Source organism: Belonocnema kinseyi, chromosome 7 (genome assembly GCF_010883055.1).
Source record: "Belonocnema kinseyi isolate 2016_QV_RU_SX_M_011 chromosome 7, B_treatae_v1, whole genome shotgun sequence".
Classification (NCBI taxonomy): domain Eukaryota; kingdom Metazoa; phylum Arthropoda; class Insecta; order Hymenoptera; family Cynipidae; genus Belonocnema; species Belonocnema kinseyi.
In genome coordinates this window covers 64,992,667-65,005,528 of record NC_046663.1, presented here as the reverse complement: position 1 = coordinate 65,005,528, position 12,862 = coordinate 64,992,667, and the positions used below count along the sequence as shown (strand labels likewise).

The 12,862-nt window shown below is 27.5% G+C and overlaps 1 protein-coding gene across 1 annotated transcript in view; it reads left to right on the top strand.

Moving 5' to 3' along the window:
• The window catches only part of LOC117175975 (acetyl-coenzyme A synthetase), an 84,750-nt gene that overhangs the window by 18,718 nt on the left and 53,170 nt on the right, over window positions 1-12,862 (top strand). Inside the window, exon 2 of the mRNA XM_033365865.1 lies at window positions 520-735. Within this exon, the coding sequence (XP_033221756.1) occupies window positions 520-735 (216 nt within the window). The remainder of the gene's footprint in view (window positions 1-519; window positions 736-12,862) is intronic.

Here is a 12,862-nt window from a genome sequence, read left to right as displayed (position 1 = left end):
ATATTTTTGTATTATTGCCCATGTAGTCTCATGTAAATACACACGCCCGATATTAACTTTCAAATCCGCTAGGTGGCGACACGAGCGCGGCTCACAGCGAATCGGATATTGTGTGTGTGCCAATGTGTAGCCGCATGCGCTCTTCTTGAAGCTCGTGATTCGTACAGGTGCTAACCAATTTCAATACAATAACTTATTCGTTTCGAACCTACTCCCAAATCGTATAATTAATTCGAGTAATATTTCAACTATTTTTGAATATTACTTTCGCATATTACCAGTTTGGTAATGACCTATTACTTACGTAATTTTTGGATTGCGTGTAAACTTAAACTTGAGTTTATCAAAAATCTCCTAACTTTTTCGGGTTTTTTTTCTGACATTCCCTGACATTCTCTGGCGTTCTGGAAATCCCTCACCTGTAGTAAACTTGATAATGATAGAAAAGAAATTTATTGCAAAAAACTTTAGCTTTAATATAAACTGAACCTGTTTCTGAAAATGTTGTTTTATTAACAGATCGATCAAAGACCCTGAGCAATTCTGGGGAGATATAGCCAAAGAGTTTTATTGGGAAACTCCAGCCACAGATGGGAAGTTTTTCTCATACAATTTCGATTTGAACGCGGGAGATATTTTTATCAAATGGATGGAAGGAGCTTCTACAAATTTGAGCTTCAACCTGCTGGATAAGAATGTCAAGAATGGCAATGGGGACAAGGTGGCTTTTTATTGGTGAGTTATACCATCAAAGATAAGGTGTTGAGGAAAATGAGTCTCTTCAATTGCACAAAAATGTTTATTATTTGCAGTCTCTTTTTAAATTAAATTACCTCGCGAAATAGAATACATTGCGTACACTTCTTTAAACAGATAGAAATCTGTTACAATTGTTACGAGAAATTTAATTTGTTCGATCATAACATTCTAAATTTTAATGTTCGCGAATTTTAATACTTTTAATCGGGAATTTTCTTAACTGGAGTTCAATTTTTAACCATATTGCTGAATTTTGAAACTACAAGAATTTATTTTTCACAAAAATAGTCGTATTTTTAAGCTAAACAAAATTCATTTTTAAAGAAATAGTCGAATTATTTGTAATCCCCAAAAATGTATATTTAACAAAATAGTCGATTTTCCAAAAAATCGTGCAATCTTTAACCAAAAAAATGAAATTTTAACAAAATAGTCGAATTTTTAACAAAATGGTTGAATTTCCAAACAAATATTCGTATTTCTACCGAATAGATGAATTCTTAACAAAACAGTTTAATTTTTAACAAAAATCGATACTTTTTGAAACGAAATTTTTACTGTAGTTTTTTTATTAAAAAACGAATTCTCAACCAACTAGTTGAATTTTTTAAAAAGAACTTCATTTATCAATGAAAAAAATGAGTTTTTCAACAAAAAGGTTAATTTTTTAGCTTAAAACTATAATCTTTTTTTAAAATAGTTGACTTTCAAAATCATAAACATGAATTTTCAATTGAAAAGGACGAATTTTTTCAAACAAAGAAGATTATTTTTCGATCAAAAAAGATGACTTTCACAAAATAGTTCAATTTTCAACTAAAAGTTTTTTTTTTAACAAAATACTTTAGTTTTTTACCTACAAAAATGAATGTTGAACCAACTACTTGAATTTTCAACAAAGACGTTCATTTATTAACCTAGAAAAACGACTCTTATACAAAAAAAATAATTCTTAAGCTTATGAAAATAATTTATTACAAAATAGTTGACTTTTAAAACCAAAAACATGAATTTTCAATCTAAAAGGACGAATTTTAACCAAAGAATTTGAATTTTCGACCAACAAATGTGACTTTTTCACAATATAATTCATTTTTTCAAAAAATAATGAAATTTTCAACAAAGAGGTTCATTTTCTCAAGAAATTTTTCAATTTTCTACGTACAAAACTGTTGATTTTTCGACAAAAAACTTCAACATTTTTAACCAGATACATCAATTTTCTACCAAGAATATCCAAGAACGATGACTTTTATACCAAAAAAGATTAATTTTCAAGCTGAAAAGTAAAGTTTTTAGAAAATAGTTGACTTTTAAAACCGAAAAGATGAATTTTTAACAAAAAGGGAATTTTAAGTGAATAAAGATGAATTTTAAACCACAAGAACATTAATTTTTACCCAAACAGTTGAAGTTTAAAGCAAAAGTGACGAATTTCCGACAAATTAGTTAAACCTGTGACTAAATAGTTAAATTTCCAACCAAATAATCGAATTTATAAATAAAATAGATTGAATTTATCAAAAACCAGTTCCATTTTGAACCAAATAGTTGAAATTATCTACCTTCAAAGATGAATTTTCAACAACCTGGTCGAATTTATGTAAAAAAAGATTATACTTAAACTAAAAACAATTGCATTTTCAACCAAATAGTGATAACCAAAAAGACAAATTTTGTAGAAAAGTTTGTTTAAGGAGTTTAAAAAAATTCCAAGAAAGAAAATAAGTTTTAAACGAAAGATGTAATAGCTGATATTTAAAAAAATACAAATTTTAACTATAGAGAAAAGATAAACTTTTTACCGAAGCTAAAAAAATTAAGTTGTCAGTACAAAAATCAACTTGCAACAAAAAGAAAAGAATTTCCAACAAAATAATCAGAAATTGACAGAACGAAGTGTTATCTTTAAATTTAGCCAATAAAACTTTTAAAATCTGCACGACCAGAAACTCGACGCAGGCACGCTTGGACATCCGCGTGCAATATCAGAACGAGCGCTTGAAAACACAAATATTTATTGTCCAAGCGTTTTTTTTTTCGATACGACTAAAAATGTCCAAGCGCGTTTGCACTGAGTTTCAGTCGCCTAAGCAGGAAGCCTGACCGACAGCGGTAATCGCCGACAGAAACTCGACGCAGAGATGCTTGGACATTTTTAGTCAAATCTCGAGAACCCGTGGAGATTTGAAAAGTTTTATTAGCTTAATTCAAAGGTAAGATTTCAAAGATTGTTTCATGTGAATTTCAGTTTTTTCCCATAAGTTTCTTAAGTCACATGACGAGTTGAAATTTAGGAACAAAAATCTGAGAAATTCTCGGCGATCACCGCCTCTCACGGTAGACAGCAGTAATCACCGACTTAAACTTGACATTTTTGGTCGCATCTCGAGAACACGTGAAGATTTTTTCAGTTTTATCAGTGTTAATTTAAGATAATACTTCAGAAAATGTCTGTGGTATGAATTTCGGATTTTTGCGGAACTTTTCTAGGTCATGCCACAAGTTGAAGTCGAGCTTCAAAATTCGAGAAATTCCTGCATTTTTAAAAAACTTCTCACGCAGTATCTTTTCTTTGAAAGATCAAAAATATTTTAATTGTGGATTATTTGACGCGGAAACTCACTAGCTATAAAATGGTTTCCTGATAAAGTTTTGGTTCCTCTTGAGCGAAGAATCGTGTTTTATAGTCAGCAATGATTTTTAGTACCACTCGCACTAGCTGTGTAGATAACTGCCGACGGCAGAGAATTTAAATATTACTCAGTTGTCGAGGAATGAGGAAGTTTGCTCAAAATCTTTGGTCTCGGAAAATGCCAGAGTGAGAGGAAAGTAGAAAAAAACTGTTGTGAATAGCGGTAGTAATATTTAATGAGATGAGCGATGGTCAAGGACATGAAACGTTGAGATATTAACTTTTATTTTGACACTGGGTAAATACCGTGAGCGACTATTACGGTTTGTCAAACAGACAGTGGTTCTCAACAGCCTTGTGATTGCAAAAAAGTTAGTAGGTCCTGAATTGTAATGGCACGTAGTGTACTGTTAATAATAATTATATTATGAATTATAATTTGTAGTTTTTTTTTTACTGAGATCGATGAAAAACGAAAGCTACTTTCGTGCAAAATTACCAACTGCCCGTACAAGAAATATGATAGGAAAATCAGTATTAGGCCTATAACGAACTTCTTATAATGAATTTTCTGTAATTTTTTCCAGATTATTGCAAATTTATTATATAAAATCATTATATCTATAAATTCCCTTGACATTCTTAAAATCGCTTGAAATTCCATTAAAATTCCTTGATACATTTTTTAATATTTTTAAATCCATAAAAATGTTTAAAATCTGTAAAAGCTTAGAAATCCTTTTAAATCTTCTAACCCTTTTAAATTCCTTTAAAATATTTCAAATAGTTAGCAATCTTTCGAAAGGATTTGACATTTTTGAAATCTCTTGAAATTCCTTGGAATATTTTTAAATAACTTAATATTGTTGGAATCTGTAGAAATCGATTAAAGTAAAATTGATTTCATTTCCTAAAATTTTCTAGAAATTCGTCGAAATACCTTAAAATCGTCTGAAATTTTTGAAAATCGTGATAATCCATTAGTATAAGTGGAAAGTGAGCGATGGTCGTAGGGGCTAAGTCATGAGTTTTAGACTCAAATCCGTATGGTTGCGGGTTCGATGCCCGCCTCGACGGCCCGCGCGAAAACGAGTGTTCATCGCCGGAAGATCGTGTCGTTGTTTCGAAGTACTTAAATTCGTTTTTCTTGGTGTGTAAAAGAAATAGGGGAGATACAAGAGAAATGTAAGCCCTCATGGGACAGATTGAGCCTCCCATTCTACTTCCATTAAAATAAATAGAAATCGCTTAAAATATCTTCAACAATCATTAAATTAAACTTATTCCATAAAGTTCTCTAAAAAAAAGACTGTTCAAATCCCTAGAAATCTTTGAAATCATTCGAAATCTTCCAAGTCCTTCAAGATTCAATGAAATCCTTTAAATATTGTAAAATTCCTTGAAATACCATCAAATCTCTTGAAATCACTAGCATTGCCTTAAAATTATTTGTCTACCCAAGTTATCTGGAAATCTCTTAAAAGTCTAGGTTAAAATCTTTAGAAATCCTACACAATTATTTGTAATCCATAAAAATTTTAAATCTTTCAAATCCCTGAAAGCCATGTAACGGGTGGGTCACGTGACTAGAGATTCCTACCGTACCGACACTGTTTGTATTTCCCAACTTATTTTCACACGACGCGCCATGATATTAGTTAAAAATTCGGAATAATAAATAAGAAGATTATTTGCAATAAAACTTTGTTCATAATTATTAAAATTTAGGATCAGACAGGTCTTTCTTAGTGCTTCTTATTTATTATCCCAAAGTTTTAACTCGATGTGGCTTTGAAATCCCTTGAAATCTTTGGAAATCCTACAAACTTTTTTAACTTTCCTTAAAATATTCTAAAATCTCTTAAAATTCTTTGAAATCTTTTTAAATTACCTCAAACTCTTGAAATCCTTTGCAATATTTTGAGTTCCTTCATATCGCTTAAAATTTTTGAAATCTTTAAAAATCCCTTAAAAGAATTCGAAATCATATCTTACGTAAATAACTCAATCATTCGTTTGTAGTTTGTCTATTTTTCGCTTGACTACCAAACAGTCGGTAGCTGAGATATTAGCGCTTCGACTTTGCAGCAAAATTGCGAGTTCGATTATCGCTATTTGAACTTTTTCTTATTTATCAAAATGCTTATGAATATAATTTCTCTTAATAACCTTAAAAAATGATGCAAATAATAATTTTTCTAATGCCGTCTTTTCACGTAGAAACTGTATTTTCCTAATTTTATCATGTTTTTGCAGACAAATTTATTTTATATAAATGTTGTTAATGTTTCTTCATAATATTTACGAATTATTTTTAAGATCATAAGTATAAACGAGGCTTTGCAAATTATAAAATTGTGTGTTTTTTTTTTTTAGAAAAACCTGTTCTGAATCGATACTGTTTTGAATTTGAAAACAAATTTTGAATTGAAAGGCTTGAATTTATGCAATTTCAAACATTGGAATAATAATTATGTATAAATTTTTTTTGTATACTTTTCAAACATTTGTACTTTTTAATGTTTATTTTTAACTTGTCCGATTTTTAGTGGAATATAAATAATAGATCAGAATAAAACGATGTATAAATTTAAATCTCAGAATTGTATTGTTGAATTTGAAAAGTATATTTAAAAATTGGAAATGAATAATATTATAAGAATTTAAATTTACTTAAAATCATTGAAATTTTAAAAGTTACCGTTCCGCAGTAGATGTTTTTTTAATTTTTAAATGTTAATGTTTTCCATTTAAAATAAGTTTTTACTTTAGGCGGGTATTATCATTATTTTTTAAGGTTTTGATCAAAGGTTTTTCTCTTTAGAACGGGGAAACTGACATTTATTTTTTTATCTTAAAATGTATAACCCTTAAAATTAGCCAAAAAACTGTGAAAAATTTTGCTTATTACCAAAGTTATTTCAATTTTTCAAAATAATACAAATTTGACGTATTTTTGCAATATCTTTTTGCTAAAATGACATTTTTCCTTCAACCTAAGCTTATTAGGCGAAGAAGTTTATAAATTTTCGTATTATTATAAGGAAAGAATGTCATGCTAATATTACTAAATTATAAATTACGTGACATTTTTCCAGAACTTTTTTTAGAGAAACAGTTTTCTTCTCTTAACTTTTTTCTTATCTTGGATAAATTTGGCAAGAAATGTGAATTTTGATTTTTCAAATTAAAATTCTCTTCTCTCTAAGGCGCGTGTTTTTTTAGTAAATTGACTTTCAATATTTTCGGAGAAACCGCTGCCATTTGATGAATTATGATGTTTCTTAAATCTTCCAATGATAATCAAAATTTTGACCTTTCTGTTATCAATTGCGTAATAAAATTTTTAAATTTAAATGTTCTAAACTTTGCCAAGAAAAAATGTATGTCAAATCGTTAAGATACACACGTGTCATCTTATATCTTATAAAAAATAAAATAATTAATTTGCAAATGATTCTGTACCTTGAATATGGAATACTTGCTCGGTTTGAAATGAATCATATTTAATTATTAAATCTTGTTTCAAAAATGTTTGAAACTTAATATTCACAAATCTGGTTACTAATGTATTTTTAAATTGTTTACATTTTTTTAAATTGACTGCTGAATCTTAAATACATTTACTATTCCTACCGATTTAATTAATTTACTTTATTAGCGTCATCGAATGCGAGCTAGGCGCGCATGTGGTTTTTCGGTTTGCAGGGAAGAATAATTTTTTAAATAAAATAAAAATTTAATGAATTATCATACAAATAAAATTTAAACTTACGAAAAATGTAATAGTTAATATTTCAAACCAAAAAGATTCTTATTTTGGATAAAAAATAGTTGAATTCATCCGAAAAGACCAATTTTCTACAATATAGTTGGGTCCTTAAACAAGAAAAATATTTTCAAAAAAAAAAAAATTTCTGCAAAATAGTTTAATATTTAACCAAAAGTATGAATTTTAAACAAAAAAAGTTAATTTTTTCATCAAATAGTTAAATTTTTAACTAAATATATGAATTTTCTGCCCAGAAGATTAATTTTATTGCAAAAAAAAACATGAAGTTTGAACTAAAATGATGAATTCTCAAAGATTATGATATTTTATATTTTAACCTGAAGAAAAGTTAGTGTCAAATAAAAAGCAGTCGAATTCATAAAAAAAAATCAACAAAATAGTTCATATCTCAAACAAAAGATGAATTTTCAAACAAGAATATTAAATTCTTGCAAAAAAATAAGCATTTTTAACGCAAATTATATTTTCTAAGTTTAAAAAAAAAAATTAAGAAGATTTTAAAACAATTAAGATATGTCGAAAGAATATTAAGAAAATTTCTAAACAATTATTTTTATTTTACAAGATTTTACTCAACTTTAGGGAAATTTTGTGCTTCAAGGATAATATAGAAATTTTCAGAGCTTGGAAAATATTCAAAAATAGTTTATACATTTTTCGAAGTTTTAAAATATTTGTAATCTCTTGAAAAACTTCTAAAATTCTTAAATATATTTTAAGTGAAATAAAAGATCTGTTCAAATTTGACCAAGATTTTAAAGTTTCTTTCATTGTTTTGTATTATTTTTAAAATTTTGCAAAAATCTTTTTTTTTAGAAATCTTCAAAAATCCACATATTAGTTTTCTTATATCATAATCTGCGCAATTTTGTTTCATATTCATATTCTTGCTTAAAAATTCAACGATTTTTTAGCCATTTTTTTTCTCTCTTCGCTGAAAAATCTTCGTTAGTTAAAAATTCAACTCATGTTAAAAGGTCTTTTTTTTGTTGAATTTAACTGTTTTTCATTGAAAATTAAAATCTTTGTTGGCTGAAATATCAAAAACAACATTTTCCGTTCAGAATTCATATTTTTTTTTAATACAAATTTAATTATTTGGTTTAATGTTTAACTTTTTTGTTAAGCATTTTTGTTATCTTTTGGTGGAAGATTCATAATTTGAATTATAAATTTGTCTCATTGGTTGCAAAATAAGATATTTGGTTGAAAATTTGTTTTTTCTTTGGCTGAGAATTTATCTTCTTCAATTAAAATTTAATATTCCACTTAAAAGTTTAAATATTCTGTTGAAATTGTTACTTTTGCTAAACATTTTTTTAAATGTTTCGTTTGAATTTATCTATTCTAGGTGAAGACTCATCATTGTAGTTGAAAATTTATGACTTTGTTTGAAAATGTAACTATTGCTTTCAAAAATACTTCTTTTTTTTGATAAAAGTTTGTTTTTAAGTGAAAACGTAACTATTCTAATCGAATATTCTATTATTTTGATGAAAAAAGTGTCTCTTTTTCTTCTTTTATTGAACATTAATTACTATTTTAACTGGAAATTTAGCTCTACAATTTTTTATTAAAAATTTATCTTTTTTAGTTGAAAATTCATGTATTCTGATGAAAATTCATATCTTTGGTAGAAATTTATCTTCTTAATTAAAAATTCCTATGTTTGTTGAAAATTCACCCATGCTAGTAAAAGATTCATTATTTTAATTAAAAGTTATTTTTTTATTTTGTTTTAAATTTAACTTCTCTAGTTAAGATTCATCAATTTAATTTAAAATTCAACAGTTTAGTTGACAATCAATTTTTTCATTGACGTTTCCACTATTCAATTTTCGTTAAAGTTAACCTTTTTTAGTTAAAAATTCAACTATTTGATTAAAAGTTTTTCTTCTTATGTTGCAAATTCAACTATTTGTTTGAAAATTCATGTCTGCGATTGAAGAATGGGCTGTTGGTTATAAAATAAATCTTCTGCATAATTTCAGTTGAAAATTCATCTTTTGGGTTAAAAATAAAACTACTTTACTGAATTTTAAACTCATTTGATAAAAGTTCATCTCGTTGGTTAAAAATATAAATTTTTTTATTAAAAATTCGTTTGATTTTTTGTTGAGACTTGATTTTTTTGTTTTAATTAAAAAATTAACTATTTCATCTTTGGTTAAATATTTCTATTTTCCAGTTAAATATTCATAATTTTTGTTTAAAATTCATCTTTTTAGTTTAAAAAAAACTAGTGAGTTTAAACTTATATTCTTCTGTTAAAAGTTGATCTTTTTTGGTTTAAAATTCATATCTATTTCACTTGACGAATTTTTTCTATTAAATAATTGAATTAGTTTATCCAGTAAAATGAATTTTCGTTTTAAAAGCTTTAACGAAACTTTTTATATTTTTTCTAGATTTTTCAATTGAAATAGTATAGAAAACAGTGTCTTTTTATATTAGGGTATACTATAAGCAAAATTTAGAACTGCGCGACCTGACAGTAAGCATCTGTCTAAAAAAAGGACTTTGCTTTCCAGATTTGTTTTACTAAATACTTTTTCAATAATTTTTCGTTGAACACTTTCCTGCCAATAATGTAGGCGCTTATACGGAAATTAATAACAATAATCGTTATTGTAGAAATTTTGAAAAAGCTTTATTACTAATGCTTAAGATCTATCAATGTAGATGCAATTTTTTAAAAAATTCTAACAATATTTTCACCTAGGCTATATTTAATATATAAACAATCTTTCATGCGCCTCATGCAGTCGCAATTAATACCATAAATAATTTCATAATTTTGTAGATAATCCGATACCAAATTCAAATGGATAAAAACCAAGTTACTCATAAAAACAATTCAGGATTTATTAATGACAATAATAGAAATTTCCTTAGAATTTGTAATTGTATGTATAATTTTTTAACGTCAATGGAAACAAAATTCTAGAACTACCCATTTTGACTTTTAAAACTGCCCCTTTTAATTCAGAATAATTGCCCGACTTGGGTAGAACTGCCCTTTAGGGCATAGCCTGAAATTAATCTCTTTAGCATCTACAAATTATCATGCAAAATTTTTAAGCTAAAGCCTTCTATTAAAAAAAAAACTATAAAATTTGAAAATATTTCATCCCTAATATGTTGCAATATTCAATTTTTAATTAGGTATATTGTATAAACTGTATAGGTTGGTTTTAATTTCAATCGAGTTTATAAAAAACATATTTTTCATAACTTTGTCTATTTTTATTCTATGTTATGTTTTTTGAACTAAGAAAATTAATTACTATCTTAGTATTTCGAAAACCTTAAATTTCTCTTAAACCTGAAGTTTGCAGAGTTTTCATTTTAAAGGAGAAAAAGAAACGACAGCTTCATTTGATCATAAACGCAGGTTTCCCGACAACAATAGTTTGAAATTATTTTGAGTAATTTCGACATAGTTTCAAAAATTAATCGAAAATGGCGCCGTGCGCTCATTAATAATTAGATTAGATTTAATTAAATTAACTAATTTACTTTATCGTCGGACCAAAATGGAGAACCACTGAAGGCAACTTCATTATGATGCAAAATAAGTTGCCTGTTCGTAGACGCAAGTCATTCGTTGAACTCAATGAGGTGCTGAATAGCAAGACTACTCAAACTGTATTCGAAATTGGACACATAATGCAGACACATAAAATTGCACTTTATTCGTACAAAGCTTCAAAAAAAAAGAACAGAAATATTTGCAAATATGCGAAATGTCTCGCATGTTTCAGGTTTAGAAGTTATAATTCAAGATACGCTTGTTTGTCCTCGCGATTTCAAATTTATGATTTACTGTTTTAATGATTGCCGACAAGGATGATAAAAATATATTGGATGGTGATTTAGAGACTTTTAAATTGGATTTTTTTCCATTGCGTATTTCCCGGTTTTCAGGTTCAAATTTTACATTTTTCTTGATTAACTTTTAAGCGTTTATATTAATAACTATTTAATACTGATTGTGTTTTGATATACTTTTTGAAAATAGGGTAGGAGGAGGCAGCGGCGACCAGTTAACAGCCAATAATTTTTTTCAAGTCAATAAGATGTGAAATTGATCCACTTTTTTCATTTCGAGTCAACATGATTATATAGCATATTTCTATAAGCATTAATCACATGAACAGAACAATGATTTTGTAATTTAATTATTTCTTACAATTTGTATTTAGTCGACTTTGCACCCCACCGAAGGGTAAAGCCGACCGCAACTTTTTATGAAAATCGAAACATTTAAAGATAGGAAAATATGATTTTGAAAAAAAAACAGAAGTAACTGCAATATAACTTCTTATTCGTTGACACTCTACTAAAAACAGACTTCGCGATTTGTTTCTACCGTACCAATTCAAGAAACCTGCATGCCGACCGGATTGAGAATAATAATATTCAATAGTTTCTTCCATGTAGCCCACAAGATAAGTGGCTGTTCTACATTGCCGATCATTTATCGACGAAACTTGAGTCGCGTGTATCACCTAAGCACTTGTAAACTATTATTTTCGTCGCCAGGCCTGAAATATTTATGTTTTTTAAAATATTTTTGATATAAATTAAGTCAAAATATCAAATTTTTATACTGTAAGTATTATTATTAAAGTTGAAAACCTCATATTTCTGTCAGCGAATCTTCCATTCTTTCTGGATAAAAACTGTTTTCTGTATAATTTTTCTTTTACGTCAATTTTCAAGACTTTAGTAAGTAACAATATCTCTATAATAAAATAGATGAATTTTATCCAAAGTCGAATTAAAATTGTTCAATAATAGCGATGATATAAGAAAAGTTAAGTTTGGCCCACCTGTCGGCGCTGCCCCCCTTACTCTACTTTAATGTTCTAGAATTCCAAGTTAAAACGTGTAATGTACATTTTTGTTAAAGTAATTTCAGACTTTACAGCTCAAAATGATCTTAAACCCGGGGTAAAGGGGGATTTTTTCTCGAAAATAAGGAATACATTCTTCATAATAAAATTAAAGTAGTTTTGATATTCCTAAAATTTAGAGCCAAAATATATTACGACCCTGAATTTAGCTTTACATATAGATTTGAAAATTGGGGAATTTATTTAAACAAAAGTAATTGTCCAATCAAAAAAATAAAAACATATCGGAATTCGGATCAGCCATACCTCTAGGTGATTTTCGAATTATGCAAAAATAATGATTTTTTAACAATTTTGTTGTTATAAACAAATGGAAACGCAATATAAACAAATTTATGAGCTGAAAAATATTTTCAAGCACATTACGAGATACGTCAATAAAATACCCCGAGGTGATTTTTGAATGAACGAAAAAAAAAAATATTTAAACAAATAGAATGTTTATAATTTTTTTCCTTTTTTCACGATTTAATGTACAATAATGTTAAGTAAAACCTGATAACGCAAACTAAATAAAAATAATACTTTTTTGAGCTTTAACGAAACAAGCATGGTCAACACTTCATCCAACAAACCTTGTTTATATGCCCTCCACTGTCACTGAATGCCGAAAAAGCCTTCCCAAATCAATTGAGTGGCCAGAAACGAAAAGGTTCCGAGCGCTCGAAAACGCGAAAAAGTTTTGTCCAAACGTCTTGTGATATCAAAATTTCGAAATTCAAAAAATGAAATTTATAAAAATATTTTCTTGTAGAG